General features: G+C 40.8%; 4 protein-coding genes across 5 annotated transcripts in view; 2 read left to right on the plus strand and 2 right to left on the minus strand.

Moving 5' to 3' along the window:
• The first annotated feature begins 150 nt into the window (after positions 1-150).
• LOC106929357 (FYVE, RhoGEF and PH domain-containing protein 4-like) lies at positions 151-9,011 on the plus strand. Its single transcript, XM_015006234.2, has 16 exons — positions 151-395; positions 2,933-3,055; positions 3,308-3,851; positions 3,956-4,400; positions 4,744-4,889; positions 5,113-5,269; positions 5,361-5,499; positions 5,782-5,840; positions 6,005-6,148; positions 6,224-6,396; positions 6,646-6,676; positions 6,753-6,833; positions 6,933-7,052; positions 7,139-7,282; positions 7,431-7,571; positions 8,662-9,011. Exons 1-16 carry the CDS (start codon positions 170-172, stop codon positions 8,836-8,838), a joined length of 2,850 nt encoding a protein of 949 aa, XP_014861720.1. The 5' UTR covers positions 151-169; the 3' UTR covers positions 8,839-9,011.
• On the minus strand, positions 8,935-19,704 carry LOC106929379 (DENN domain-containing protein 11-like). The gene is made up of 9 exons (XM_015006300.2): positions 18,827-19,704; positions 16,805-16,904; positions 16,443-16,601; positions 12,913-13,069; positions 12,660-12,798; positions 12,452-12,583; positions 12,222-12,372; positions 11,568-11,636; positions 8,935-11,350 (listed from the first exon to the last, which is right to left on the minus strand). The coding sequence occupies exons 1-9, from the start codon at positions 19,221-19,223 to the stop codon at positions 11,155-11,157; spliced, it is 1,500 nt and encodes a 499-aa protein (XP_014861786.2). The 5' UTR covers positions 19,224-19,704; the 3' UTR covers positions 8,935-11,154.
• A 115-nt stretch (positions 19,705-19,819) lies between these two features.
• arl1 (ARF like GTPase 1) lies at positions 19,820-22,392 on the plus strand. The gene is made up of 6 exons (XM_015006354.2): positions 19,820-19,925; positions 20,501-20,638; positions 20,961-21,042; positions 21,174-21,285; positions 21,447-21,625; positions 21,763-22,392. The coding sequence occupies exons 1-6, from the start codon at positions 19,922-19,924 to the stop codon at positions 21,791-21,793; spliced, it is 546 nt and encodes a 181-aa protein (XP_014861840.1). The 5' UTR covers positions 19,820-19,921; the 3' UTR covers positions 21,794-22,392.
• An 803-nt stretch (positions 22,393-23,195) lies between these two features.
• utp20 (UTP20 small subunit processome component) overlaps positions 23,196-24,592 on the minus strand; it is a 29,023-nt gene continuing 27,626 nt past the window's right edge. For both annotated transcript variants that reach the window (XM_088003124.1, XM_088003123.1), the window contains exons 59-61: positions 23,913-24,039; positions 23,679-23,824; positions 23,196-23,599 (exon numbers count right to left, since the gene is read on the minus strand). In XM_088003124.1, the coding sequence (XP_087859250.1) occupies positions 23,444-23,599; positions 23,679-23,824; positions 23,913-24,039 (429 nt within the window). In that variant the 3' untranslated portion in view covers positions 23,196-23,443. The remainder of the gene's footprint in view (positions 23,600-23,678; positions 23,825-23,912; positions 24,040-24,592) is intronic.

Below are 24,592 nucleotides of genomic sequence, written 5' to 3' on the forward strand. Positions count from 1 at the left end.
AAAAATAAAAAAAGCTAATTCTATTAGAACATTTTTAAGAAATACCTTATTCACCTTCCAAGCGCCTCCATTTTCTCTAGATAGCGTTTAGATGTAGAGAGAAAATAAAGAAAGGGGCGTGTTCATGTAAATAAATGGGGGGTGGGGGGGTTCTCAACAGCTGGTGCCGATGATTATACACGTGAAACGAGAACCACACACACCGGGTAGCATCTCTATGGTCTGCGTCATGTTGTCAAGTTTCATTGGAGTTTCACAGTTCGCAGGTGAAACAATGTTCGACTTGAAGAAAAGAAACAGTTTGACTCTAACAGGAACCCGTGAGGCGGAGGAATTTAGACGAGTGGCAGTCCGACGGAAAGACAAAGGTGCGACAGGGAACGACCTTGACCCAGGTGAGGTGGCTACTCTCAACTTTTTTCTTTTTAAACAGGCTTTCTTAAATCACCGGTCGCTGCTGAATAAATTCTGTCAATGCACTGTGTAGCTTTCTGATAATAATAATAAAAAAAAAAAAAAACAGAAACGGTCTCCTGCCAACCACCTCAAGCATAATGCGGTTGTGTTATGAACCAATTAGGAATTCTAATATTAATGCTTTTGTTTGCTTCTTCGTGTTGTATTTGCCAATTAACAGTTACCTGTTTCTTAAATACAGAAAATGCTATTTTAAGGTGTGTTGTAGAAATAAAAATAATGTAATCATTTTTCATTTTCTTCCTGAAATCCCACTTTAGCTGTTAAAGGTTGAGTTGCTTTTGTTTCCCCTCACTTTGTTATGCAAGAGCCTTGAGCTTGAGTCAAAAACTTGCAGAAACATTAATCCAATTATTTATTTTTACCCAAAGCAATTTGGTCAAGAAAAAATGTTGAGTGTTGAAGGGGTGCTAAAAGATGTATGAAAGGTCATAAAACATATCACAGTTAACCACAAGAATGCACCCAGGCTATATGGTATGACACTTGCATCAACACAATCAATCACAGTGCATAAAAAAAACTCCACAGACCCAGAAGGGTGAAATGTTAACTTGGTTTCATAAAACCTTTTTTAAAAAAAAAAAAAAAAAAAAAAAAAAAAAAGCTAATCTATGGAGTGTACATTCAAATGCTCTTCCAAAAATTAAAAGTGCTGTTTGTGGAGGCAGCGTAAAAGAGGTGACCAGGGCAGCCTCTTGGTTAGGGCATCAGTGTGTACTAGGCACACTTGGTGACTTTGTTGGACGGGGGTATTATTTCACATCGACTGAATAAGCCCAGACGTTGCTTGTGTGTCTCGACATAAACTGTTTCTTTAGTCCACACAGACCCACATTCTCATACAAAGCAATTACTGTTCTCTGTGAGGAAGAACTGTTTTTAAAGACTGCCTGCTTCATTGGTACTGTTAGATGGAGGATCCAACAGTACAAGCCATACTCTGATAAATGTTGGGGGGAAATGGACAAATGTGCAAGTGTAAAAGTTGCTCTTTTTTTCTTTTTAAGAGAAAGCCCCCCCCCCCCCCCCCCCCACACACACACACACACACACACACACACACACACACACAAGTGCCATCCAAAGGGCTACACAGTAAATCAAGGTGTAAGTTTTAGACAGAAGCAACAGAACCCATACAATACAAGCCAAATGTATGACTACACACGGTTTAAAAAAAAAAAAAATCATCGTTTTTCAATCAAAGTTTCAGGTTTCTGTTTGAAGATTTTAAGCAGTTGTTTATGGAAATTAGTCATGGTAAAAGTACAGTTTATGTGAGCAGACACGACAGGAGAGAATAAAAATAATGGTAGGTGGCAGCATAATCAATATCCTGATTTGTGAATCACTTCATGACTCTTTTTTATTTTTTTTTATTTTTTTATTTTTATTTTTATTTTTTTACTTTATTTCAGGCAAAATATGAATAAAGAATGAGAGCTAGTTAAAATTGCATCTGTGAAATTGTTTCAAAATATATAGGTGGTAAACTATGAGCATTGGTGCATTCTAACCTACCTGAACTGATTTTGGGCCTCTCAGAGGTGGACATGAAGGGAATTGAACCAGAAACCCACAGACATCACCACCATCATCCAATATCACCGCGTGTCAGATCTTTTGTGTCAGAAATGGCAGTCCAAGGGTTTTTCATTTGCATTTGCACTGAAATCTATATCATAAAGAGCCAGAAATGCATCGGATTCATTTTAAATATCTAAAAGTTCAGTTATCCTTTGTATTTTTGAGAACTTCTTAGACAAATTGTGCATGTCTTTGCGCTGTTGCTATGGAGACAGCAGCAGCGAAGCATGCAAGTCTGGCAAAGGTTTGCCTCAAACAGTTAAGCAGAAGTGAAAAAACAGAAGTTTCTTATTGAGAAAGCAGCAGACTTTAGCCCTCTTCACATGACCAACAAATCAGCCTCACATAAGCACAAATAGATCAACTTTCCTACAAACCAGGGCTAATCTGGCTCCAACTTGGATGTAAATGCAGGTAGGAAAACAATCGGCTATAAAGTCTAAATGTAACATGTTTGTTTTTATGCTGCAAATTTTTTATAGATTTTTTGAAGTTACAGTGGACGTGTTTGTAATGCTTCTAAGAATCTTTCCTGGGTTAATTGTAGACAACTGTAGACCAGGAGGTAATTTAACTAAAGTATTTGGTGCTTATTTTTTGCTGTACAATACAACATCAGTTTCATATATTGAATAGAGACTGGCAGCAATTTTGTTTTGGCTGAATACATGTTGTAATATATATCAAAAAAGCTTTTAATACCTCATTAATTAGCAGACCTGTGGTTTTAGTAATGCTTCTGTGTAGCAACAACAATTTTACACATCATTTAACTGTTGAAGGAATTTTAAAATGTTGCCAAACACCAAATAAGTGCTGACTAGCACTGTATTTTTAAGAGATAACGGTGTTTGTTTTCTTTTAGATGCGGACAGCGGAGCGTGCGGCGCTCACGACGCTCTCTCTGGAACAAAACCAAACCCCGAACCTAATACGAATGAGGATTATGAAAACAGGAAATCAAAGAGATCTCCTTTCAAGTTTCTAAGTAAGCTCAAAAATACAAACCTCTTCATGTGACGCTTGTGTGTTTTTACAAAATATCACGTAATACTTTTGCAAATATTTGAGAACATACGGAAAATTTCATTTGTGGATCAACAGAAGGGTAAGTCTTACACGAAAAACCGTTAAATTACCCTAAAAAAATATTTGAGTTGTTGGAAAATCTGTTTTTATTTTTATTTTTTTAACAATGCAGTGATGAAACATTTTCCCACCGAACCTTCTGTCTTTATAGCGACTCCTAAACCAGCTCACCTTCAGAGGTTTCAGAAGACGGGACAAGATCAAGCCTCCCATCCCACTTCAGACACAGTAAAACCTCAACAAGGAAATGGCTCAACCAACAGAGATTGCAGAATCTGCATTTCCTGCGTTAGCCCACAGACTTGTCAAGGGTCGCCCAGTCCAGTCAGAGGTGGAGGAGGCAACTTTTTGAATCCAGTGTCTGCGGAACATCCCATGCTGGCTCCAAACCTTTCAAGTTGTTTAGTTTCAAGATCTCCAAGTCTGGCTAAGATAAGCACTCAGGGTCACAGTCCACTGAGGGAGACGGGCCACGGCCCTGCTAAGCTGTCCCCCAAAAACCGTAGCCCTCTCATGGGAAAGCTGTGCACCCCGAGCCCCGTTCAGAAGAAGATGGGCAGCTTTAGCCCTGCCAAGAGCTCCAAGTCGTTTCTGGGCCTGCACAGAATCTCAAGTGAGAAGCTGGAGAAACGAGAGAAGAAGGCAGAAAAATCTTTAAGTGTGCCTGATCTAATAGTCTACATGAATGAAACCAGGTAGGAAGTTGGTTGATGTGTATATTCTTTTTTTTTACTTCTATGCATGAAGATCATTTCTAAAAAAAAAAAAAAAAAAAAAAAAAAAATTACCTTTCATGCAGGATTCCTCCTGAAAAAGCTGCTCCTCTAAAATCAGCTAAGTGCAATGGGCCTGGTGTCGATATCAAGACTCCAGCTGACTGTAAGCTAAGAACCACAGATGGAGACCGATTTTGCAGTAATAGCACCGAACTTTCCCCAGGACAACAAAATGGCAAAATACAGCAGAGTGAAGAGTCAACAGAAAGCCTAAAGGATGAAGGCAAGGCACTCAGAGGACGCGCTAGCGTCCACTCCTGTGAGTGGACTAAAGAGACCGCTAGAGAAGAGAGCTGTTGCCTCGTTTCACAAGCTGACAATAATGAGGAAGATCAGGAGAAAATGAATGAGAGTGGAGGAAGTGAGTCAAAAAGTGAAGATGACAAAGAACAGAAACTATACAGGATAGCTAATGAGCTGCTGCAGACAGAGAGGACGTATGTGGCCCGTCTCCACCTTGTCGACCAGGTAACAAGACTTTCCGTTTTGTTGTTTTGATTTTATAAAAAAGACATAAAACTAATGCATTTTAAAAGTTTGGTTAAGTGCTATAGGAATGAGGTAAATGAATATGTGGTAACTTTTTTGGTGCCAGAGGATGGACAAAAATAATCTTTGCAGCAAACATGAATGAGCTACGTTGAAGTAAACAAGGTTGGACAGATGGCTTGAGCACTGCGGGTTTCGTTTCCTTTATGGAAATAAGTAAATGCAACCATGCAGTATAAATCTGAGCATAATTAAAAAGAGAAGTTGTAAAAATGATAATGAACATTGCTTCGTGACCTTGGCTTCTTAACTCTCTGTGCAGGTCTTCTGCTTACGGCTTACACAAGAAGCCGATCGTGGCTCATTTCCTCCTGACGTGATAAAAAATATCTTCTCCAACATCTCGTCCATCTACTCATTCCACAGCCAGTTTCTACTGCCTGATCTGGAAAACTGCATCATGCACTGGTGAGTCTAGGTTCTAATTACTTAGTAACTTCCTTAGTGGTATCGCTGCTTAATCTTTCATTAAAGGGGGAACCATTTTATACCTGACTAGAGAATACACGACGTTGCACCATCAGGCCTGGCCAAAATAGCATCTTGGTTTTTTTTTTTATGAACATAAAATGTCCTTATTACAGGAATTGTTTGAGGCATTAAAAATATTTTCTGCTACATTTCAATGGAGGCATGAAAGCCCTGGTTTGGGTAAAGCTCTCCTGCAGCACGCACCCTTCCTGAGGATGTATGCCGACTACATCAGGAACTTTGACCGAGCCATAGAACTGGTCAGAACCTGGACCGAACGCTCATCTGCCTTCAGAAACATCATCCAGGACATCCAGGCAAGAAACACTCACCAGAGCAAGGATGCATTTGTACATCTCCATGCGTCTCGCCTAGATCTGATCGATGGTGTTATGTTTGTGCTGCTAGAATCAGGAGTTGTGCGGCAACCTCACCCTGCAGCACCACATGCTGGAACCGGTCCAGAGGGTTCCACGCTATGAGATGCTACTGAAGGATTACTTGAAGAAGCTTCCTGAAGATGACCCAGATTATGAGCTTGCTAACAGTAAGTGATTTTGCACCAAACCACAAAACATAAACTGATGAAAATGAACAAAAAGTCTTCCTGTCAACCATTACAGACCAAAGGCTGGAAGAGACATTTTTCTTTTTTTATTTTTATTTTTTGGATATGAGGTTATGCTATTGAAGTAAAAGATTTAATTACACATTGTTGCCAGGGATTCCAAAGAGTACGGAAGATGCTGTTTATACTGTAACTATTGCGAGTTTTCCTAAGACAGTTCTGAAAGTGTTTGAGATTCTTGTTTCACTTTTTCCCCCATAGAATCCTTGGAGGCTGTTTCTATGGCAGCAATTCACTCAAACAGCGCCATCCACAAAGCCGTGCGTAGACGCATAACTTTGATACCGTTCTGATTCGAACTAATGTTAACGGTTTTCACCACCTCAATATTTTCATTTTATTTTATGGGCTATGGTAACAACATAGGCACAGTACTGATGGGTTTTTAAGCAGATCAATTCAGTCCATGTTTGTTTCATCGTAGGAGAACCTGAAACGGCTTCTGGAGATTTATGAGATGGTTGGAGAAGAAGAAGTGGTCAACCCCGCTAACGAATTTCTCAAAGAAGGTCGCCTGCTGAAACTCTCTGCTAGGAACACGTCGGCTATGGAGAGACATCTGTTCTTGGTCGGTTGTGTCCAGGAAAACATCTCCTCCAGTGTTTGCCACACTAATACTAACGTTAGTGTTTTGCGTACACAGTTTAACAACTTCTTGCTGTGCTGCTGCGCAAAGTTCAGCCTGGTTGGGCAGCGGTTTACTGTCCGCTGCAGGATTGGCGTGGATGGCATGCAAACGCAACAGACGACCAATGAAGACCACCCATACACCTTCCAGGTCTCTGGCAAGGAAAAGACTCTGGAGCTACAGGCCAGGTAGGTTCACAGCATTTCCTAACAGCTGAAGTCCACAGCTCTTTGAAAACAAGTGTTAAAGTTTCTGATTCATACAGGATGTATCTGAATGGATTTTAATGGACACTCATTATGTTACTTTCAAAGACTTGCACAAAGTAAAATGAATGCCCTGCAGCCCTAGCAATTAAATTCAAGCAGTGGATTTTCAATAAGCACTTTACATGTCGCATTCCATTAAATGTAATCAGTTTTTACTTTCTTTACAAGCTCTGAGCAGGAGCGAGACGACTGGATAAAGGTATTTTTGTTTAGCTGCAGTACATTAACTGCTGCTGAAGTCACAGAAAGACTTCTAATTTGTACTCTATCTCTAGGCGATTCAGGAAGCCATTGATGTGTTTCAGAAGAAAAACGAAACCTTCAAACTGCCTATGAAAGAACCTACAGAAGAAATTGTAGGTTGGATCACATACTTTCTTGAAAATTGCAGCCACAAATTGGTCCTTGTGTGCGATTAAAAAAAACAAACACTAAGATACACACCTGTTGTACAGGAACTTGGCCGACGAGCCCCTCGCTGGATCAGAGACAATGAGGTGACCCTGTGTATGACATGCCAGGAGCCTTTCAATGCACTCACCAGGAGAAGACATCACTGCCGCGCCTGTGGCTACGTGAGGACCCGGACGCTTTGTACTGTACGAAACAGAACGCAACGCAAGGTCAGTTCACAGGTGATGGTGTCTGCTCTCCCCCCCAGGTGGTGTGTTGGAAGTGTTCAGACAACAAAGTGGCTTTAGAGTACGACGGCAACAGGCTGAACAAAGTGTGCAAAGCTTGTTACTCTGTCCTGGCTGGCCAGAGAGCCGAGAGGATGGAGCGAAAAAAGAGACGAATGTTGGAGGTAGGATGTCCTGTGATGCTGGATTGCGCTTTTTCTGCTTTAGGTTTTCCCAGTCAAGCTGCGGCTACAACAACATTTATGTTACTAGATTATTGAAAGAAAATCCTGCGACATTCTGATCCAAGTTTTGCTTTTGGTTTCATCCCAGTGTGAAGCATATCCAGGATCAATGGACTGTGTTCTGAGTGGGTTCCTACAGTACGGGGACAACTCCACGATTTGGCAAGAAGTGTGGTGCGTTGTCAGTGGGACTCAGCCTCCATTTTTCCATGTGTACAGTACTCCACAGGTAATGATCCATCAATTTATCTGTATACAATCTTTTATTTATGGTCAGTATAGATGAAGTACAAAACGCTTAAAGAAAAAGGTAACTGTTTTTATGAGATGTCTTGTAGAATATTTACAAATGCAACAGAGAGAGAGATGCTGAAAAGACGTTTATCTGCCATTACACACTTTTTACTTTTTTCTGTTGCTACTGCGTTAAAAGATGAATTCATTTTAAGGATTTTTGCACATCTTGACCTGGTGTAATATGACATCAGTAAAAAGATGTTAGTTTGAAATATTGCACAGTAAATTAAAACTGCAAACAACCATTTCAAAGTGCTGCAATAGTTGTGTGCAGTGGCTGGTAGAAAAAGACGTTTTTATACAATAGTACTGAACACCTGGTGTTGACATTTTTTAGATTATATTATTATGATAAGGAAGCTGCCATCAGCTAGAAAAACATGATCTTTGACAGATCAGTCACTGTTGTGGCCAAATGTCACAGCACTAAACAAAACTCTAAGCTTGTAGGAGACCGTTTTCCCAGAGATATGTAGATTTATTTATGACCATTAGATCTTTCTCAATAATTAGTAAAAAAAAAAAAAATATGGGCATCACAGTCATAAAGACCCTCATATCGTTGCTACAGTTGGGCCACTTCAGGACAAGAATATGACATTCAGTCAGAAGAAAGATGTTGGTAAAATGAAAATATTACTTTAAATCTCAATCTGCTAGGGGTATAAATAATTCTGGACTTGAGTAGATTCTAATGAATAGACAATTGGAGGTTAACACATCACTGCTGTGGATTGTTTCAATCTGTCTGACTGCAGAAGTAGAAAAGCTCATTTATTTTCCCAGGAGCCTGATTTGAATCTGTAAATGTCCTTCAAAATCCTCCGACATTTACAGTAGATGTTCAAAACTTATTAAAACTACTCATTTTCTGCTACTGAAACTTTTTGCTGACTGTTTGCACAGCTTAGACACTCCAGTATGAGGAATTTTGCCAAGTGGAAGTGGTTATTCTTATTGATATTTGTTCTATATATAGTGACAGCCATTGTTGGTCCTTTCTTTCCCTCCCTGGTGTCCAGGACGAGAAGCCCCTGCTCACCGTACCGTTACTCAGCTGTGTGATCGAGGAGCTGCAGGATCAGAACCATTTCAGTCTCAAACAGTCCAAAACCAGCCACGTGTTCTCCTGCGACGATCTGGACATGAAACAGAACTGGTTGACCGTACTTAAACTGGCGGTGGTGAGAAGTTTGTGATCCACGGAAACAGAAAATCCTCACTGTGGGAAAACGATCCTAAAAGCATGTACTTTAACAGATAAAGGAATATTTGAAATAAGAGCAAGAGAAGGATTTTTATTAAAAGTGGTTGTGCACTTTATTTCTGACATGATTGACGGTGAAAATAAATAAAGCAAAGGTGTTTTTAACATGACTCGGACTATCCTTAACTACAAAGATGTTTGCTTCTGCTTTGTGCAGGTAGATTTAGTTGGCGAGATGTGGAAATGTTTTCTTACAGTGTACAGGCGCGTGGGTTTGACATACACGGAGAGACCAGGGAGATCAGTCGCTGTATAAAACACATTCAGCTGATCCCATTTCTTTACATAAAAACACATTTAGGTTCACATTTAATATCTTGCAGATAAAACTAAAATAGAAAACGAATTGCTGAGTTAGACCTCTGGATCTCGTGGTTAATGCAGGACACTGACTAAAGCTCTGGGTTATCTTACTGTGCAGTGTGTTGCTGTATGTATTTAAAACAAAGGGGTGTATTTTCATCTACAGATGATTATAATGAAGGACATTTTGAGGGGGGGTGTGAGTGTGATTTCTAGAACTATGCGGATTAACCTTTAAAAGTCACCAAAAGTAAGATGTGCTAAAAGCTGTGTGGCTATACAGTGGTATACTGGTTTCATACCCCTTAAACATTTTCACATTTTGGCCACATAATTCTGTGTGTTATCTAATTTTATGTGTGCTACACACAATAGCAAAAGCTGAAATATGTGGCAAGTATTTCATCAAGTCCTCCATTTAAATAAATCAAAATAAAATCCAGGGCATCCAGAATACCTCTTTGTTTTAAGGTGTGCAGATGAACAAGAAGCACTAAAGAATACAACCAGACACGTAATGGTTTGTTCCAAAATAATGTCTGCCTTTTCTTTTTTTTTAATCAATTGAGCTAAATGCAGATCAATTGTATTCATTCATTCATTCATTGGAGAGGCCTAGTCAAACTCCAGATGTGAATCTACATGGAAATCTGTGGTCAAACTCTCATTCATCCTGACTGATATTGTGTTAACCCTGCAAAGAAGCTAATACAGAAAAATACTTCTAAACTACATTGAGGTTTTCTGGCTGTAATGTGACAAAAATGTGGAAACGCTTAAGGAGTACATGTAATTTTGCAAGGCACTGTATATTGTTACAGATTACTTGTAGAGCAAAAGAAGCTGCAGTTACTACTCCCCAGATTCTCACTGGGGTTGATATAAAACCACATTTATTAGCTGTCATTTTATATTATGCAGAATAAACAGTTACTTTCAAGTAACTGAAACGTCAATGGAAAAGAACTGTAGCGGAGACGCTAAGAGGTCGAACATGTTGGATCTTAATCGTGCAATACATCTAATAGAAGCCAGAGGGAGCTGTTGAGCTACATAAATCTCGGTAGCTCCACTCAAATAGTCTACTTTTTCCATTACATTGTAATAGAAATGGATGCTTTCAGTGCTTTTTGTGTTTTTGCTCTGAAAGATTTTTTTTTTTTGGTCAATGACAAAATTATTCTTCCTAATGGAGCTAAATTGGCCTTGTATGTTGATAGGATTCATCTCAAAGCTCAACTCCTGATGTCTAAAAGTGCAAAAATAACACATCTCTAGAACCAACCTGCTGCCTCTGTGTCTTTCAAACATTCTCCTCTCAGACATACGTTGTGTCACTAAATGTCACTTGGTTGGTGATGTTACAGACGTACTTGGTGAAAGCGAAGGCAGTTTGACGTGTCGGTGAAAGACCTTGAGCCCTAATTTGGATCACCTGGGCAAAAAAGTGTCTCTTTAAAATCCAGCAACACGGTACACGAAGTGCAACACTGGCAGAGATTCAGACCTGATATCACACACATACACTGACACACAGATCACAGACAAATCAGCCTTATTTACAGGAAGCCCACCTCTAGTTACCTTTCGTACTGTAAAACTTGCTGGCTTAATACGTTTGTGCGGTTCGGTTTTCGTTTATCTAGTCAAATGTTTAAACAGTCTGGGGAAAACAAAAAACATGGCTCAGTATTTATATCAAACACAACAGCTGTATGGAAATCTCCACAAGGCTCTGCTAAGTAGAATTTACCACGTTTTTGTCGGTACCACTGAGTTCAGACGTTCTGGCTGTCATGGAGGAGACCAAACATTACAGCATGGCGCCTTCAACAGTGACCCAAAGCCAGTGGTGCAGCAATCAGAGGCAGATAAGCCCCCTGTGTTAAAACCAGCAGTGATGACAGACAGAAAAAAACAACAAAAAAAAAAACAATAAAAACACTCAGCTGCAGCACAGCTGCTCTGAAACCAGCAGACTGTCATAGCCGTAGATTTCCAGCAGGTGGAGCAGGAAGAGTCTGTCTCCATGGGGATCCAGACCCATGGCCCTCACACTGTCCTGGGTGACGGTGGGATCTGGGCTCCCTGCCACCTCGCTCAAAGTCTGGAAAATCCTGTTGTTCTGCTCCAGGAAAAACCTTCAGAAGTAAAACAGAACGAGAACTTCCCTGAACCTTCCACTTTTTTAAACACTGTTCTGTGTTTTTCCCTTTGGTTAGTTTTACTCTGTTGGTCAGAAACACTGATTTGTGTTTGTTGTAAATGAAAACAAGAACTCAAGGGTGGATTTAACTTTAAGCTGCATCCAGGATTGTAATTTAAAAGACGGCTAATAAAAATTTATGATGTACTTACAAAATAAAAAGATCCTCCTCGCTGGACACACAGTCTCCATTTTCCTCCTGGGAATACAGCAACATCTGCCTACAGACACAGACACTTCTAATTGTTTATGGTCTCACTACAACAAACCTTTCCTTAAAGCAAGCTCCTAAGAATATACAGCGCCTTGCAAAAGTAGTCATACCGCTTTTATGCAAAATGTACTTTTTGCACGTTTTTATATTTCCACTCGGGTCTCAAAGCAATTTAAAAAAAAAAAAAAACACTCAGCCGTTATTTTTTTGGCAATAAGTTAATGTTTCTTGGTGTCTGGAAAAGGAGCCGTTTCAAAACAGTCTGGAATATGGAGTCACATTCAATGTGAACTGTGCTGTCACTTAGCAACCACAGTGGAGCTCCAGCATTTTTGGTCAGCTGGTTTAATGGCTGTTTTGTTGATGACTCATCATTCAGAAACCACTCTCTGCATTCTAGTTGGTTGTGCAGGAGGCTCCACTTCTGCTTTTCAAACATGTGCGGTTGTATAATTGCACATCTGCTAGCAGCCATTATTTATATGTGTGGCTAACAGTGCACACCACCCGTTAAAGGCGTATTGATAGTTTTCCGAGACACAACAAAGCGGGAAACAAATACTAATTTCACTGTGTAACTCGAGTCACCTACCTCTGCTCGGTGAGCTTGCGATATTTCTCTCTGTCGGCGGCGCTGAGGCGCAGCAGAGGCTTCAGCCCGTCTCGGTAGGTCTTCACATTCTGATTATCAACATACACATCATACAGATCTTTCTTCTCCTCAAAGATCTTCTCAGTCGTACCTGAACATGCAAACATGTCCCGCGTCCGGTTACCATCGACTTCCTCGTTCGGTGCAAAATGTTTTGCGAATCCACTCACATGCTACATAGGAAAGCTCGTTTTCCAGGGCGCTGATGTCGGCGACGTTAACGTAGAAGAAAGGCCGGAACTCGGGTACTGCCACGCCGACGCCGGGGATGGAGATGTTGGCCAGGCAACAGCAGCAGTACACTGACGGAGGACGGGAAACAGAAGAATTGACACACCTTTCGATGGCGTGGGACGTTTTTATCAGAACGTGTCCCACCTCTATAGCAGACCACACCCACAGGCGGAGGAGAGAAGATGAGGATCCGCCTTCGGAGGAGAGCCAGCTTCCAAAGGACCATGATCTGTTCCCCAAAGAAGCGGATGAACTGGGACATGCAGCCTGCTGGATGAGTGATCTATCCCAAACACAAACACAGGGAGAAACTACTGAAACATACGGAAAGATGCATCATCTGGAAAAAAAAAAGTAAACCATTTTATTGTCATAGAAATGTGAAGATCTCTCCTACCTTCATCTCAGGGTGCATGCTGTGGTTAATCGCAGCGCCCCATGCGTTGGCTGGGAATGCAGTTATAACATCCTCTCCACTGGGGGGCAGTAGCGCCCTCTTGTCCTCGTAAAAGGCCTCCAGGGGTGAGTAGTGTCCCGGGGACTGAAGCTGGAGCCTGTGGAAAGGAGAAGAAATGGCATCAAGAGAGATCTGGACCGGAAAAATTATAATAAATATAAACTCTGAAGCTTTTACGGCCACGGGAAAATATTTGTTGGTGGTGCACGTTCAGTATAATGAGCTGAGTCACCAATCAAATCCACATACTGCCCCTGTTATTCCGACTCAGTGCTGGAAACAGTCTAAAAGCGAGAGCACTAATCAGCGCGTGGACAGATGGCTTCAGGTCCCGGAGCAAAGCTATTCTGACTGCAGCTGACAAAAATCACGATGTTCCACCTCCGCGTCGCCCAACGACAGCAACAAACTTAAGACAATAACAAAAACATTGAAAATGAAAACCGGAAAACGCTGGGTTAAGCGTTCGCTAATTATTGTAGGAGCATTGTGAAGCAAATGAGCACGTCAGCCGCAGGACTTAATTACACAAACAAATTTGTCCGTGACCTGGAAAACGTTATTGGGTAACAAGACTGACGAGATGTAAGTCAGGCTGGGAAAAATATCCGACCACAGCAAAGAGAAATGGCAAAACCTCTAAAATGATGCTTCAGGAGTTTCAAATCTGATTTACCTGAGAACAGCAAAAACATATAAGAGATGTAAAATCCGTTTAGAAGCAAAAAAAAAAAAAGTTTATAAATGTATAATACTGCCTAAAAACTTCTGTTTTTATTTTACTGAACCTCACATGTGGTGTTCCTCAAGGCTTCATACTCAGTATTTTTTATTTCAAATCTGTTTGCTCTTCCTATATCATGCTACAGTGTGTTACGGCATCTCTTACCATAAGTAACGCATAGCATTTACCACATGACAACAGTCACTGAGCCAGATGAAACCCTACAGACTAGCTGAGTCAGAGGTTACTACAGCCTAATGCTCAAAAGAGATTCATTGTTTAAAACAGAAGGTTAGAGGTCTGGAGAGGCTGCCTGTCAAACAAAAAAAAAAAAAAGACAGAAAAAAAAATGGTGCATACTTTTATTCCCAATAGTTTAAACTTTTGTAATGGTGGCTTTTCCATATTCCAGTGACCAGAATTAAAAGTTTGAAGACTGCATTTAAATTGCCGGGCTCCAAAAATGCCTTCGTTAGATGTGGAGAGAAACTGATGGCGACTTTAAATCAGGACTGAAAATATCACTGTTAATGCAGCTTCATAGTTAATGTCAAAGATTATTTTATCAGTTAAGTTACTTTAAATGGTAACTTAACAAAGAAACTTTGTGGCCATTTCTTGGACAGTCTATTGAAATATAGGGAAAACAAAAAAATCCTTGATGCATCCCAAGCCCCGCCTTGAACCGGCCCGTCGGCCTTACCACACACCTCACCACTGTCTCACTGTTTCCTACATGCCCTGCCCTTGCGCCAGTCTTGCGTAGTTCTCTCTCACACCAAACATTTTCAAACAGTTACCTAAGTTCCTTTACTTGTCCTTCGTCTGACTGTTGCCATACTTCCCCATCAATACTCTAAGAGCAAAATAGGATTTCGGCTCTCGACTGTCAGGAGGAGAGAAGAAACCAGAGAAATTCCTTAACGGTTGAGTCACCCCGTGACCAACAGCACGCCCTTTGTACAAGGAGTGACGACTACCGGAGCAGCCGTCAGATGGAGGAATCTGGAGAGAGATATGTGGGGGAATGATGAGCAGGAGCACTGCATGACTGGAGGCCGCAGTGTGGGAACCGTGCAAGAAGAAAGGAGAGGGAGAGAAGAGAAGCTGATTGTGTAGAGAGCGGTGTGTTCAACTGAAAAAAAGGAAGTGTGAGTCTGGCATTGAGAGTCTAAAGAAAGCAGAAGTAGAAAGTCGTCTGAAGGGGGTTTATTCCTTTTTGTCTGGATCAAAATGTAAAAAGACTGAAATACTGATGCTTTCAGCATTACTTCATTCAAGGAAAGATTAAAATGTTAGTACCTCGCTAAGGTATTTATACATCTTGTAATTTTCTTTGTCACATTACAACCACAAACTTGAATGTACTTTGTTGGAATTTTATGAGGTAACATGGTGCATTTTTAATGAAATGGAAGTGAGATGATAGACAGGCTTCAAAAGGTTTTGTCAACAAAGTGAATGAATGGCAATGAATTCATATTATTGCTTCTCTGAAGTAATTGCTCCAAAATGCAGTTCCATAAAGTCTTTTAGTTTCTTTTTTCTTTTTTTGGGATGTGACAGGATGGCTTCATGGTAGCTTTAAACTTGATTTATCTCAATTTATTGGGAGTTAATTTCAGGGTTGGGTAGCAACTCATATTTACAACATATTTACTCAATTATCTTTTATTGAGGTTTTTTTTTTTTTCTTCGAAAAAATTTACTTATAGGAGTATTTTTTACTGCACTGTACTTTTTACTTTTACTTGAGTAAAATTTCTGGAGTCTCTTCAATGAACGAAGAACAAACATGTTTTAACCAAAGCTTCACTCGACAAAGATACATCTGGAGTTTTTGTTAAAGTTTCATAAGTTTTTTATTGAAAGAAACTGATTTGAAAAAAATATTTTGGTTGATTTTGTTATTTTATGCCATGAAATATTATTTTTGTCCTTAAAATACAATTTCCACTTAACATTATATCTTGGGCCATCTAATTTTTAAATATTAAATGACTGATAATTTGATCAATTACTCAGTATTTGAGCAGATTTTTTACCAACCTGTGCCTCAATCTCAAATCTTTTGCAACGTCCAACAGAAAATGATGCTACCACCATGTTGAACCATTAAAAGTCTTTTGTTGTTGTTGTTTGACCAGAATATGACTCATAATTGTCCTAAAACAACATTTTATTCCTGACCTATTTGATGTGTTCCTCTGTCTTCACAAAATGTTTGACTTCTAGAGGCATTTAGTTTTAATTGAAGGGATTAGAGTAAAGGGGTTTTAGTTTAATATAATTGCACACCTCAGTTTTTAGTGAATAACTTTGAAGCACCATTCTCCTCCCACATCATAAATATAACCTGGCTGGTGATGGTCTGACAAATAAAATCCCAGTAAAACACACTGAAGTTTATAGTGTGAATGCTTTGACTAGACACCAAATCCACCCTAATGCCCTACATTAAGACTTTTAACCCCAGCTGATCCCAGCACAACTGTGCAGTGATCAGACCAGCTCAGGTTTCCAGGTGTGAATGTGTACTTAAGGTGTCTCCTACAAGCACGGCCAAGTGAAAGACGAGTTTGTGGTTACAATTCAGTCATAATTAGAAAGTGAGTCAGCAGTTTTAATGTAATCGTGACAGTGCAACAGCTGTGTCACAATGTTGATCTCTGCTAAAAGAGGAAAGTAAAGTAAGACTTTTGCTGAAGCCAGAAGCTGCTTGCCGTTAAAGACGGTCCTTCCTTACCTGACCTGGTGCTCCAAGAAGCTCATGTAGCGGTAGAGCAGCGTGTAGGACGGAGACAGGATCCCCACCGACTTCATCCGGGCCCCCCTCTCCTCCGTGCTCTCCACCGCCATGTTGGCGAAACAGGCGAGGCCAAAGTAGCGGCCTTTCCGGAAGTAGCTGCAGAAGGAGGAAAGATGTGGGGATGGAAGATGAGGCAGTGAGTCACGGAGAAGCGAAGGCACTGCCAGATGGCTGCGCCAGACAGCACTTTGCCAGGATGGGAGGTGGTGGGGGGATTAGGGGGGAGGGAGGAGATCTGGGGCCGCATCCTAATATTTGAAGCTGGCTTACTCTGCTTGCCAGCAAACAGAGTCACTCACATGAAGTCCGTGCTGACTCGGTGGGAGCCGCTGGCAATGGCTTTGAACTCCACTCCCTCCAGGTCCATGTCTTTGGGTAGACACCACTCCAACATGTTACCTGTGTCACACGCAGACAACATAAACAGACGGGTACATTCGTATTCAGGGAGCTAAACGGGACGTGGAAGTCGCCGTGAGCTTCGGCTGAGCAGACCGGGCCTGACAGGTGCAGACGAACAGAGAACGTGACTCAGCGAGTTGACGGCGTTCGATTAAGTGAGTCAGTCAAACAACCTTCTGCAGGAATATGAGCTGGTTTGTCAACAAACCAGCCTTTTTTTTCCCCACCATAAACTACAGAATGTTTTTGATATGATAGACAACAAAAAGCAACACTTATTTGTACAGTGGAAGAACACAACACGACACTTTTTTTAAGGAGATAGAAACAAAGAAGAATGTCTGAAAAGTGTGGTGTACATTTTTCTCCAGCTCCATTTACTTTGATACTTAAATTCAAATTGAACAACTGTTAGGCTGCATTTTAACCCTTAAAAGTAAATATTTTCCTTTTATAATAATAAAATAATACTGAAATAATTTGCATCTTTAGATCAGGATCTAACTAGAAGCTTTTGTTTTAATCTTATGGTAGCTAATTAAAGTTGAGGTAAAGATGGATGGAGCAATAAATCCAAGAAAAGCCAAATAAAAGTATCAGTGAGAGACTTGGAAAATCATTGTCACAACTGAAAAGACTAGGCAAAAATATGAGTCAATAGATGTGCAAAGATGTATCCTTTCCCTTCCAATTCACAATTATGCACTTCTTTGTGTTGGTTTACTGTATAAAATCCTAATAAGCTGTGTGGAACTTTATCGTTGTTAGGCAACAGATTGTGAAAAAAGCAGAAATGCTCTTGCAATACACTTTAGTTTTATTCAGATTTGTTTTTCTTTACTCAGCTGAAATCTGATCAAAGTGTTTTGTAGCTCAGCAGCAAGTGCCTTTTGTTGATATAATTAAATAAATAATAAAAATCAGACTTGCTTATATAAAGAGTGTCATTCTGGACCATCTGTTACACTGAGACAAAACTAGCCTAGACTTTTTAAAGAAAGTAAATAATTCTCATATTCCTTGGCCCAGAAACATTTCTTAAATGTTAAAACTTTAGCAATTTCTTTTTTGTAAGTTGCAACTTTATTCAAGGTGTGATTTCAAATGGTTCATCTGAAACTATGCTTTTGGAAGTCTTTATTTTGAAGAAATCTGGGCTCCGTGATTATAAACATTTTTTTCTTCTACTAAAAATAATGCTTTTTCAATAATGCAATGATTTACTAGATGCACATTGATTGTTATTGTTAAACGCTGTAGCATCATGGCACTGGTGGGCTGGAGGCTCATTATATTATTGACTTTTCACTCTTATTTGCGTTCTTCTCACCCAAGATTGTGACATGCAGTGGTAATTACGCAGTAATGATTCCTTCTTACTGAACAAGGATGACAGTAGCAACCTGCTTGTCATGTCAGCTTCACATGCAGCAAACCCATAAAAGAGCCCAGCTCCACCCTGCAGAAAATCTCCTGTCCTCCATTCAGAGCAGCTTTTCTCCATCATTCATTGATTCTGTGTTTGATTTGCCCACCGACTAAGCAATCCATCTGGCAAGTGATTCACCAGGGCTCTGCCAATCTTCAAGACAGCCCTTATTAAAAATGTATGGGTTACCTCCTGCTGAAGGCGACGCCTGATTGATTTATATCACTTATCCTGACATTTGGTCAAACCCCAGCTGATCTGGCAAGGGAAAATGTGTCGTGACTTTCGACTTTGTCTTTAAACTTGGAGAGAAAGATCAGGAAAAGCCACACCTGTGGGAGAATGATCTGCAGAGTTTGCTCAGACAGGCGCTTATTTTGTTCTAGGCATCATGCCTGGAAAGGATGGTTCTAAATGATACATAATCCTTAATTTACTCAGAATATTTCATGCCTTCCTGAAAACAATTTGTACATATTAGCTGTCTCACCTGTTCTGGTATTAAATGTAACTACAAAGACAGACACAATCTGGTCCTTTTCCTCCCACTTCACCATCCTGTCCTCCAGCGACGCCTCCCTCGTTCCTGAATCCGAGAGATGCTCCTCCTCGTCGGGCGGCAGCGCTCGCTCCGTGGCCGCCGGCGGGGCGCTGGAGGTCGCGGGCGGGGCGCTGCAGCCGTCTGCTTCGGACCTGCGGGGCGGAGTGGGACCCCCAGGTCCGCTGCTCCACCCAAACCCCGAGCATCCTGCCGTGCCGCGGCTGTTGGACGGGCTCGACAGTCGCTCCTCGGAGGGAGTCGCCGCCGGGGCATCGTCGCCGGGTTTCTCCGCGGATGGGATTTCCTCCCAGTCCAACAGAGGGGCTCGGTCCGACCGCTCCACCATCCTGCTCGTCGGCGTCGGTCTCTCCGCCGATCGTAAACGATGATCTCAGGCGACAGCCGCCAGGTCCATCCGTGGATAATCACAAGTCAGAGTGTTCTCCGCAGATTAAAGTTATTGCAAACTGCTCACCAAGGTTGCATTTAAATTGCTTTAAATTGACACAACGCGCACCACTTTTCACGTTTAGCTTGGAAACCTTTCTAATCTTCAATGATCATAAATTTGATGCTGTTTAGAGAGGGCAACTCCTTCGCCTGATGCGAGCTGCATTCAAAACTCACATTAATTTCTTCGTCTCCCTCCTACAGAATTTAACATTTCGAAACGCGGCTCTTTCGAAACTTCTTGAATGCACCCCGTTAAACAACGGTCGGTAGGTTCATCAGTCTTCTGTTCTCTAGCCACACTTTCGATTAAATATTCGTTCTCCACTAAGCTGCGCACCCACAAATTTAATTTAAAAAGTTTTAAAAGGTAATTCATGCGAGTTATTTTATTATGAAATTGTATTTTCTTTTAATTGTCTCGAAAAGTGTTTTGCTTATTTCACATAAAATAAAAATGTCGCTAAGGGTATGTGACGAATGTTGCGAGCAAATCCACGCGAGAGTTAATGACGTCTTCCAGCGACACGTCAGCCAGACGGAACCAACCTGGCAACTACACATTTATAATTCGAGGAACGAGATTTTGAGGAAATGGGTGCGTAATTCAGTTTTTCTTTTATTAAATTAGATATTTTTCAACAGCATACATTGAAAATTATACATACAACATATTCAACAGAGCTACATCAGCGTTCTCGTTTTGCTTCCGTGCTTTAGCGCGAGGTGCAGTTGATGCCAGCCTGCTTAGCTAATGCTAATGGCTAGTTGTTTATAGTGTTCATTTTATTGTGTTTGGCTGTTTACGGTTTTTCTGTGCGGTGTTTAGCTTATATTCTGGCCTTTCTATCCAGAAACTTTCTGTGAGAGTAATAAAGCATGACATTATGTCTTAAAATCATAATGCTGTCACTAATGGTAGGGACTGGGAGCTAACCTGAGCTACCTCGATAAACGTGAATGATGGAGACCTGTGGAAAAATAAACAAAAAAAAATGCTTGTATTCGTGCACCCTATTTATTTTTTCCTTCTATAGATACATCTGATGTATTTAAAAGAAAAAAAAAGATATTCAACCGTAAAAAAAAAAAAACAATAAACAAAACCCCCAATCAGCTAACTCAGAACTGAATTCATCAAAGTATCGTATATGCGGTGTGTTTCCTCTCCAGGGGGTTTCTTCTCCAGTCTCTTTTCTGGCCTGTTTGGCACCAGGGAGATGAGGATTTTGATCCTGGGCTTGGACGGTGCAGGGAAAACCACCATTCTGTACAGGCTGCAGGTTGGAGAAGTGGTCACCACGATTCCTAGTATGTACTGCTCCTTCCTATGTCCTTGTACCTAAATTTAGCTTTAAAATTTTAATTCTAATGAAAACACAAAAAATGATCCTGTGGCAATTATTTCCTATTGCTGGAGAATCTTGTTTTACTGGTTTATAGTTATACCATGATCGCAGTCATGATTTCCGCTTATATGTGACACTCTGCAGGTAAATTAGTTCTGCTTGACATTAAGCCATCTATTATTTCTGATGTTTTCCCAGGCAGTTGAATTTAGAAACGTAGTGTATTGAGCATTGTCAGATTACAAAGTGCTGATAACTTATATTCCTTATCCGTCCCTTTATAGCTATTGGTTTCAATGTTGAGACTGTCACATACAAGAACCTGAAGTTCCAGGTGTGGGATCTGGGAGGACAGACAAGCATCAGGTATGTGGGAGGCTACTGGAAATGTGCATATGGTTGAAGAGTAGAGATTATGAGGTTTTGTATTTGATTCATATTTATATTTCACATCAATAACAAGTTCTGTCACCCTCTAATATGTCTCTCCTCTCCAGACCCTATTGGCGGTGTTATTACTCAAACACAGACGCTGTGATCTATGTGGTCGACAGCAGCGACCGTGACAGGATGGGCATCTCCAAGTCAGAGCTGGTGGCCATGTTGGAGGTAAATGCATCCACTATCCAAAATCTTTGCTATGAGAATTATAGTGCCTTACAAAAGTATCCACACCGCTTTAAATTTCTCACATTAAAGGCCAAAAACGCAAAAGTTGAATATTTCAGCCATTTATCTTTGCTAAAATTGTTGTATGTCGTCGTTTACAGGAAGAAGAGCTAAAGAAAGCCATCCTGGTGGTATTTGCCAACAAACAGGACATGGACCAGGCAATGACGCCGACTGAGGTGGCCAACGCTCTAGGCCTTCCTGCCCTCAAAGACAGGAAGTGGCAGATCTTCAAGACCTCAGCCACCAAAGGAACAGGCCTGGATGAGGCCATGGAGTGGTAAGCTACATTTCCAGAGCTAGCTTCTGTTTGTGTAGACGTATACCTGGCTAAGCAGAACCAACTTGTATTGACTTAACAGTTGTATCTGCTTGTTTACTCAAGTTGAATTATATTTACTTTGTCTTTGCTCGTAGGTTGGTGGATGCCCTGAAGAGTCGGCAGTAAGAGGCGGAGCCCCATCCTGTATATACTCCTAAACTTTGACCCCCTCGCTTTGAAGCCTTGTGACTGACCCTTACCTATTCCCCTATTTTTCTTTGGACCAGTGATTGCACTCCTCCTCCAGTCATACACCCACATAAAGCCTTGACCAAGTCCTCCCAATGCCTAACGCCTTTTAAGCCTGGGACTGAGAAGAGAAGGCTGCAGTAAAATCTGGAGTCAGCACAGATATTTTGAAAGTAAATCCCACATGACACAACCTCAAGAATCAACTCCTGTTATTTGGATTTAATAAACTCCAATGTCAGTGACAAGAAGATCCACCAGGGGGCGATAAAGCACCACACAATAAACATGGCTTATGTTTCTGGAGTCGGTCTTTTAGCCAAGTGTTGCTGCAGCCTGGGCTGTCCGCTTTGTTATGGATTTCGGTTTTTTCTTCTTCCTACTGATTTATTTCAATTATTCTAGTGGTTGGAATCTTTTGAATGCAGCTTTGGCATATTTAGTTAATTAGTCATTGAACACTAACTGTATGCTCAAAGTTTTATGGTTGCATATTTATACCTGCTTGTACAGTAAAATTGATTCTGAGTAATGAATGAAGTCCGTTATTGTACCAATATTGAAACTTTGTTATATTTATTCCTAATAATTAATAGGATAGCCGCAGGTTATACTATTAGTAAGCAAATAAAAATTTAAACCGAAAAATTATAAATATAGGGAAGTGTTGGGAGATACTGCTGTATAACAATCAAGCATCTCAAAAACGGACATTTTGGAAGCAGGCTTTGTACTTCTCATGCCTTAACCCCGGTAGTAACCAGTTTTTTTTTGGGGGGGGGGGGGGGGGGGTTGGGCACAGAATGTACATAACCTCGTATGGGTTGGTGACAGAAGTAAACCGGTGGCAAAAAGAAACGTCGTTCAACAAACGGAAGACAAATTTGTACTTACCCATGATGACGCAAAAAAAGCTAGCTAGCATGGCTAGTTGGCGGTGGCCTCAACCGCGCGCGACTCAAACAGAACAGAAAAGTTCCGCAATAATAAAAAACTACAGAAGATTAAATACTCCTGCCACGACAAAACTTAGTACCTGGAATTGATGTATTTAAAGCCAACTTACAATTTAATGAATTTAAGACGTTTTAACGACGTCCGGACATCATGTAAAGACCAAAGCTGAAAATTGCAGTTGGTTGAATGACCACTAGAGGCGCAGTGGTTCCTCAATCCCAACCCACTTCCTGGACATAAGGGAAAATGATCTAGAATGCATTTTGTAACAACTAAAGCAGCTCGAACGTTTACAGCTAGTTTTTAGTTGACATTATAATTAAACTTACTTTCTATTAAAGAGATCTAACTAATCTCTGCGCTGAGAATGAATTCCACTATGCTCTGCAAACATGTTGGTTTATTTCTCTTTTACAAAAACATAGATTATGACAATCCCGTTATTGATCCACAGCGGGAAAGTAAAATTGTCTTTGATTTATTATTTACATGATTCCACGTGTTAAGGCTGCAGGGCATCCAGATGTTTGGCAGTCACACTGTAACAGCAGAAGATCTAAGAACGCAGCAGGCCATACCACAGCCCAGATAGACCTGTTTGGAGTCAGGTTTCAGTCCCATGTGTATGACTCACTGCACCATCGCCAGGTCTTTGAGCGCATGACTGCGATGCTTCTTGGCTTTATATCCAGGCCGCAGGACCTCAATTTTTCTCTTCTTGGCTTCGATTTTTTTCTTGTTCTTCTTAAGTTTCTTTTTAGCGGCGATGTCTGGGTTGGCCACCGCCTGCATGGTGGAGAGTAAATATTAAAACACAAACGTACGGGTGAAACCTTGTACATCATGGGTCTGGCGCTCGTCATACCTGCATGGCTCTGTGTCTCTTGCGAGCTGCTCGCCTCTGTGAGAACTCCTTCTGGACGGCAGAGAAGGCCAGGGAGAATCTCTCCAGCCCCACCTGCTTCTTCAGCAGCTCAATCAGCTCCTGCGCCAAGTTCTTCAAGGTCGGATCTGGACAAAATGGAGAAATATGGATTTAAATCTACCAAGACTACCTTTCTTGTATTTTTCGTTTACTCTTTGCCAGTCAGACGGAGACCTTGCTCAGCATATGTGCTGTCCAGCTCTCTGTACAGAGGAGTGATGATGGTGGTGAGGTAGGGGCCGAGGCGTTCCTTCCCCAGGTCCACCGCTGTGGCTCCCAGGAACTTAAACACACACGTTCTCTGTGGGAAAAAGCCGAGACGAGAGGCAAGAGGTGATGAAATGTCACACTAATCAAAGCCCTAAAACTATTTTCACATTTTGTCCAATCATAAACACAGTGGTGGCAGCACCATGATGTAGGGATGCTGTTCATCAGCAGGGGCCTCTACATGTATCTATATGGTTGCTTGGATTATATACGGGTTTTTTAATTAACATATTGATTTTATTATTCATATTTGTATAATTTATTGTTTGTTTTATTGGGATAGTGTGTGATTTGGAATTTTATTGGGATAATTTTAGGTACAACTATGACAAAGACGCTAAACTATGTTTTGAAGAACAATAAATTGTCCCAGTAATTATTGTGAAAAACAATGACAAGATATTGATAATGTCATAATAATGCAAGTTCACCCTCTCAGTGACTAATGCACTTTAATTTTGTAAAGAACACTTAACATAGGAACTAGAAAATATTTTAAATATAAAAAATTTATTTATATGTTACTGATATTTATTGATAAACTCAAGAAAATCTGTGGCTAAAAATAAAAATTGATGCTGAAG

This window comes from Poecilia mexicana, unplaced genomic scaffold, assembly GCF_051168715.1.
Source record: "Poecilia mexicana isolate PSO_F unplaced genomic scaffold, ASM5116871v1 scaffold_23, whole genome shotgun sequence".
NCBI classification, from domain to species: domain Eukaryota; kingdom Metazoa; phylum Chordata; class Actinopteri; order Cyprinodontiformes; family Poeciliidae; genus Poecilia; species Poecilia mexicana.

Coding starts and splice junctions, on each gene's coding strand:
- LOC106929357 (XM_015006234.2), top strand. CDS start 170: ATGATTATACACGTGAAACGAGAACCACACACACCGGGTAGCATCTCT. Junction 4,401..4,743: donor GTCTCCACCTTGTCGACCAG/GTAACAAGACTT, acceptor CTCTCTGTGCAG/GTCTTCTGCTTACGGCTTAC. Junction 6,397..6,645: donor ACTCTGGAGCTACAGGCCAG/GTAGGTTCACAG, acceptor TTTCTTTACAAG/CTCTGAGCAGGAGCGAGACG.
- LOC106929379 (XM_015006300.2), bottom strand. CDS start 19,223: ATGGTGGAGCGGTCGGACCGAGCCCCTCTGTTGGACTGGGAGGAAATC. Junction 16,905..18,826: donor TACATTTAATACCAGAACAG/GTGAGACAGCTA, acceptor CGTGTGACACAG/GTAACATGTTGGAGTGGTGT. Junction 12,373..12,451: donor CGAGCTTTCCTATGTAGCAT/GTGAGTGGATTC, acceptor TTGCATGTTCAG/GTACGACTGAGAAGATCTTT.
- arl1 (XM_015006354.2), top strand. Junction 21,043..21,173: donor GGAGGACAGACAAGCATCAG/GTATGTGGGAGG, acceptor TCTCCTCTCCAG/ACCCTATTGGCGGTGTTATT. Junction 21,286..21,446: donor AGCTGGTGGCCATGTTGGAG/GTAAATGCATCC, acceptor CGTCGTTTACAG/GAAGAAGAGCTAAAGAAAGC.